Source organism: Lathyrus oleraceus, chromosome 1 (assembly GCF_024323335.1).
Source record: "Lathyrus oleraceus cultivar Zhongwan6 chromosome 1, CAAS_Psat_ZW6_1.0, whole genome shotgun sequence".
In the NCBI taxonomy this organism is placed as follows: domain Eukaryota; kingdom Viridiplantae; phylum Streptophyta; class Magnoliopsida; order Fabales; family Fabaceae; genus Lathyrus; species Lathyrus oleraceus.
In genome coordinates, this window is record NC_066579.1 from 102,260,263 (window position 1) to 102,266,117 (window position 5,855).

Sequence of the window (5,855 nt, forward strand, 5' to 3'; positions counted from 1 at the left end):
TTGCAATTTGATCATGAAATACTCATATCATAAAATAAATTCTTGAAAATTTTTGTGGTGGTTCTTGACTCTTTGAGGATTATTTATATGTAAATTTCGTGAATTTTGGATACCTGGTTAGAGAGCAGCAAATTCTGGAACTTAGGTGTGACAATTTGTGTCACACCTCATTATGTCAACTTGCAGGATTTTTTTGAGTGACCTATACATGTTGAAATAAAATGAAATTTTGCATGATGATTGGTTGGCATGTTGTGATGTTGTATGAATTTTTGTAGAATTTTTCACTGCATTTTCTATTTGATCATGATTTTTCATTTCTGGAGATCATTTGTGCAAGCTCATATGACATAGGTTTGTAATTTTGATGTGAAATCCTCATATGGTATTGTATGGCCATGAAATTTGATATGCATGAACTAGACACATGTTAGGACCTCCTTGTTTTGGTCTCATCCATTTCTTTTTAGTTTCCAATGAGATATGAATTTTTGAAGTGGATGTATGCATTGATGGTGTGAATTGGAGCATGAAATTGTGGCTGTTTTTGTTGATTTTCATTGACATGGTTCCATTTGCCCAATTGAGCTCAAATTTGACATGGTAGACCTTGATTGACCCCTGTTTAGGTGTATTTAATTTGAGATTTTTTTGATGTGTTTTGGCATGGCTTTGAATGCAATACTTCTGTTTGTATATTTGGTGCTTCATTTGAACCAATATGGATTGTTTTGTGCATGAATTGAACTTGATGGATGATATAAACATGAGACCAATGATGTTTGCTCTTGTTTGATGTTAATTTGATGTTGGATGGTGGATACCTTGCTGTTTTAATTTTTTTCTTGCTTTTGGACCCTAGGCTTGGCCTAGTGGTCTAGTTGCTAATATTTGCTTGGTTTTTCAGGATCAAAAGCATAATGTACATGGAGAATGATCCAAATCCAATTTTGATTGATGTTGTGGATGTTTGTACACTAACATAACATTTTTTTGTAGGTGTTGGAGCTTGGGCTTAAGCCTTGAGCTTGCTTTGTGTTGTATTGTTTAAACTGTTTGATTATTTGCCGTATAGTTTGTCTGATTGATTACTGATTGAGTTTGATTGTTTCCAGGTACTTTAGTTGCTCAGTTCCTTGTGAACTATTGCTTTGCTTTGCTTAAGCAACTTGCATTTGAGGTATAACCTTCTTACTTCATGTAGTCTGGAGACCCGGCTGTTACCGGGCCGGGCAAATTGTCTGAAGTCCTCCTTAAGAGGCAATGCTTGTGTATGTTTATTTTTCGAGCCCAAGCAGGAAAAGTCCTTCAAAGAAGGCAATTGGTGGAAGGTAGGGACAAGCAACCTGTCCCCCACTATTCAGTGAGTCTTCTCCTTGCTCCCATTACATGGTTGTAGCATTGAGATCAAAAGCCCAAGATCTTGTGCAGTGCACATTGTGTCAGAGTCATCGAGTATAGAAGGGTTCCCCTATTCTGGACCCATGCTCATTTGTCAGCTCTCCCTGGTTAGGGATAAGAGCTGTGAGGTCTGATCCTCACTTCATCCTTTCATCTGCTTCACCTTAGCCTCGTAATGGCAAGGTTAAGAGCAAACACAGCCTGTACAGACGATTGCTTAGGCAGTCAAACCTGATTGATTGAGCCCCCTTGTTTGGCTATAGTGCGTGTTATGTGGATATCTGATTGACATGTTTGTTTGAGATACCTGTTCTCATTTGATGATATATGATCGTATGCTTGTGTGCTAGCTTCTTTCCTGGTTAGGTTAGTTTGCTTATGCAAGTAGGATAGAAAACCGAACTTAGGGTTAACGATGCATGACAACATTAGGCTCGAGTCTCAGCTCCCTAGTTGTGTATCTTTCCCCGGTTTCTGGTTAGCAATTTAGTCCCTGTTTAGGGGAACTACATCGCCCTGATCCTCGTTCCAGACGAGGTACGTAGGCAGGTGGTCGTGCGAGACCACTCCGGGCAACCTTTTTCTTTTTTGCGTGCGTTTACTTGTTATCTGATTGTATGCTTGGGTTCGGATGCCGATGTAAGTCCAGTGATTGGCAGTCGGGCTCCACGTTTGCCCTTTTGAGTGTGTTTTGGTTCGGATGCCGACGTAATTCCATCCAGTGGTTGTCAGGCTCCATGTTTGCCACCCTTGCTTATTTGTATGTTTTGTGTTGTTTGGCGTGCGTAAGCCGAACTACAGTGGCTCTGATTCTTGTTCCAGACAAGATATGTAGGCATAAGGTGCGATACCTTATCGAGCCCGTTCCTCTTAATCCCACCTGCGTTCCCCGTGTGTGTGTGTGATGTTTAGCAACCTTTTCTTTATTCTAGGACGTGGATCCCTAGGAGTACCTAGGACGTGAGGGGTGCTAATACCTTCCCCTCGCGTAACCGACTCCCGAACCTTTTCTCTCTGGTCGCGAGACCATGTCTTTCCAGGTTTCTCTGAGCGTTTCCTTTCCCTATCTTGGGATAAATAACGTTTAGTGGCGGCTCTGTATGTTTTTATTTTTAGGCTCGCCGGTTGTTTTTTCGCAGGATGCGACAGCTGGCGACTCTGCTGGGGACTTGCGATGTAGACCTATGCTGGTCCATCGTCCCTAAGCGAGTCCTTCCTAGCGTTCTAGGATTGGTTTAGGTTGCTTGTATGTGTTGATTATTGCGTTTATTATTCTAACCAGTGTGTATCTATATTTGCATTAATGTCTGCATGCATCATACTATCATGTTGTTGCCGCCCTCTGCAGGTGGTTCTGTTGTTTGGGGTGGGTGTTCTGAGTGGGGCTAAAACCCAGGCCCGAGTATACACCTAGGACTAGTGTGGTCTCACGTTGCCTCTTTCATGTTAAGTCAACATGTGCCTGGCGGCGTGATGTGCCACAAGCCGGACGAGGCTCACTTGATAGTGCTCATCTCTGTGGATATTCCGCTTTGTTTGAGTCACTCCATTTGAGTTGTTGACTCTGGTGACCGATCATTCCCGGATCTTTGGTTTAGACGATTTTAAGAGAGCTACAATGGCACACCCGAAAGGGCAAACCCATTGAGTATCTCCGCCCGATTGTCGAGACCATTATCCGCCTTAGGAGGACTTGATTAGAACTTACCTGTGAGGGGAGGGTTGTTCTGTCAGATGTTTGTTCAGATAGCCTTCAGATGGTGACTTTTGATCTGTGATTCAGAGACATAATTATAAGTCGGATTTATGGTCATTTATTGCCGTGACGCCGGAGTGCTGTCCGTGACTTATCAGTGGGGATCCGTTTATTTCGGATTCCCCGGGCCGAGATATTTTATCAGTGGGGATCCGTTTATTTCGGGTTCCCCGGGCCGATTCAGATAAGGGTGATGTGTCTACTCGGATATGGTTTGGTGATGATGGTGATGATGATGTATCTGTCTTCCGTTTATTTCGGAACCCGTGGGTCAGAATTGGGATTGTACATTCCTCAGATGGTTATGATCAGTTCAGAGCCCAGATTCAGTGCAAATGATCAGATGGCTTGGAGGATGGCAACGCATTGCATTCATTCATCAGCATCATTACATTTTGCATTAATTGCATCTAACCCATGTTTACCCATATGCAGGGACACTTTTGATCGAGATTCTGGTTGAGAGATTTCTGTTCAAATATGAGGACCGGTTTGAAAGACAATGTTGCCTACAGTTTCTTTGATCCAGAGATTGGTGTGCTCAAGGATATGATAGCATTGATTACTCCTGACCATGTGGGAATGTTTAGAGAGTCATACGGCGGTATTCTGAAGATGGTTTTCAGACTCACTGACTGCGACAGGAGCGCCATCCACACTCTTCTTCAGTTCTATGACCCTGGGTTGAGGTGTTTCGTTTTTCCAGACTATCTGTTGGGACCTCTGATGGAGGATTATGTCAGCATCCTGGGTATTCAGATCCGTGATCAGATTCCTTTCCATGTCACTAGGGCGGAGCCGGATGTCCTTGGGATTTCACGTGCTCTTTATTTGAGTCCGGAAATGGTCAAGGAAGGTTGGAAGGAGAAGGGAAAGTTACCTGGATTTCATTTGAGTTTCTTGGAGGCTAATGCCAAGGAACATGCTGCTGCGGGTAACTGGAAGACGGTTTGTGCTCTGATTGCTGTGAGCACTTATGGGATTGTTCTGTTTCCTAACCAGAAGAATTTCGTGGACCGTAATGCTATCAGGTTGTTTATGCAGAGAAACCCTATTCCTACCCTGATTGGAGATGTATACTACTCAGTGCATAACAGGAATGAGAAGAGGCGTGGTGGTCTGGTCAGATGCTGCTCTCAGCTACTCTTTAGGTGGTTCATGGGATATTTGCCTTCCCGAGGTGCCTTTGTTCAGATTGATCCTAGTGTGAAGTGGTCCTTTCGATTGATGGGTCTGCGGGCTGATGACATTGCTTGGACTCATAATGGTTTAGCTGGTCGGGACTTCATCTGCAGTTGCGGGAGTTTACCTAATGTGCCTTTAGTGGGAGTTCAGGGTTGCATTAATTACAACCCGATGCTTCTCCGGAGACAGATGGGGTTTGCTATAGAGGGTCCTCCTCTCGGGCGAGAGATTCAGGAGTCCTTCTATTTCCCGATTGATGGTAACCAGACCAAGTTGAGGCAGGTATTGGACGAATGGCGAGATATCCAGAGGAGGGGTAAGGTTCCTTACGGCAAAGTCAACTGCCGGTATTTTCCACTATTTGAGGATTGGTTGCGGAAGAGGATTGAGTCTACATTTCTACCGTTCCCTGGAGGTGACTCAGTGTGTCCTAGGATTGAGGGTCCAAGTTCTTCTGTCAGCATGGAGGAGTTCCTTGAGATGAAGAGGGCCAGAGATCAGTTACTTGCAGAGAAAGCGGAGTTGGAGAGAAGTGTTGCTCATTTTCAGGCAGCTAATCAGGAAATCAAAGTGAAGATGGAAGATCAAGACAAGCGACATGCTTTGGAGGCCAAACGCTTCGAGATGGATACAGCCTACTATGGGAAGATCAGCCAAGCTTTAGCATCGTCCAACAGGGAACATGACATCACAAAGGAGAAGCTGTTCAGAGCATCAAAAGTCATCGAAGATGAGAAGAGAAGGCAAATCATAGTGAAGGATCAGAGAGATGACAGAGTCAGGGGTCTCATTGCTGAGTGGGAGGCAAAGCTGCAAGTCAAGGAGTCAGAGAAGCTAAAGATCATTGCAGAGAGAGATCACTATATGGCTGAGAGAGACCACTACTTCAGGCAGATGAAGATTCATCAGAAGGAAGTTGGAAGACTACAGCAGGAGAATACCGAGCTCAGGTTCGCCGCAGAGTTCGCGAGGATGGAAGATGAGATAGGGCCATCTGTGGGACCCTCATCTAGCTAGATCTTTCATTTGTGTTGAATTACCGTCAGGCTTGTTGACGGAATTCACTTTGTCTGTATTTCTTTTCTATTCTGGAGGATTGTATTTGATATTTGATCTGATGTATGACTATTGCACCGATTGTGCACTTTTTGGTTATGTAATGATGGTTTCTATTCAGTGATTGGGTGACAAGCTTTATTTGCTTTACCGTATGCACTTACACAAGCACACACATGGTTGGGGGTATTCTTGCTAAATCACATATCTCCGATCTGCACAACAAAATCAAACACTGCTAATCAGAATGTTAATGCCGGCTTATTATTTGTCTCGATGATGCCAGGGTCGAGAGACAAAGTGTCCTTCATATGGATAGACACTGCATACATGCATTAATCATGATAACTTGTGTTTTATTTTGCAGGTGACTATTACTAACGTGCTTGTTTGTAAACAGGAACCATTGCTCGCGCTCGTAGAGCTGTACCCCTGCACTCAACTCGCCCTCACAGAT

General features: G+C 43.8%; 1 protein-coding gene across 1 annotated transcript; it reads left to right on the top strand.

The window, feature by feature from the left end:
* Window positions 1-577: 577 nt before the first annotated feature.
* Window positions 578-5,518, top strand: LOC127119603 (uncharacterized). The gene is made up of 3 exons (XM_051049865.1): window positions 578-995; window positions 1,116-1,180; window positions 3,593-5,518. The coding sequence occupies exon 3, from the start codon at window positions 3,638-3,640 to the stop codon at window positions 5,357-5,359; it is 1,722 nt and encodes a 573-aa protein (XP_050905822.1). The 5' UTR covers window positions 578-995; window positions 1,116-1,180; window positions 3,593-3,637; the 3' UTR covers window positions 5,360-5,518.
* The last annotated feature ends 337 nt before the right edge of the window (window positions 5,519-5,855 follow it).

What these genes read in the sequence shown, in the direction of transcription:
- LOC127119603 (XM_051049865.1), top strand. Translation starts at nt 3,638, where the DNA reads ATGAGGACCGGTTTGAAAGACAATGTTGCCTACAGTTTCTTTGATCCA.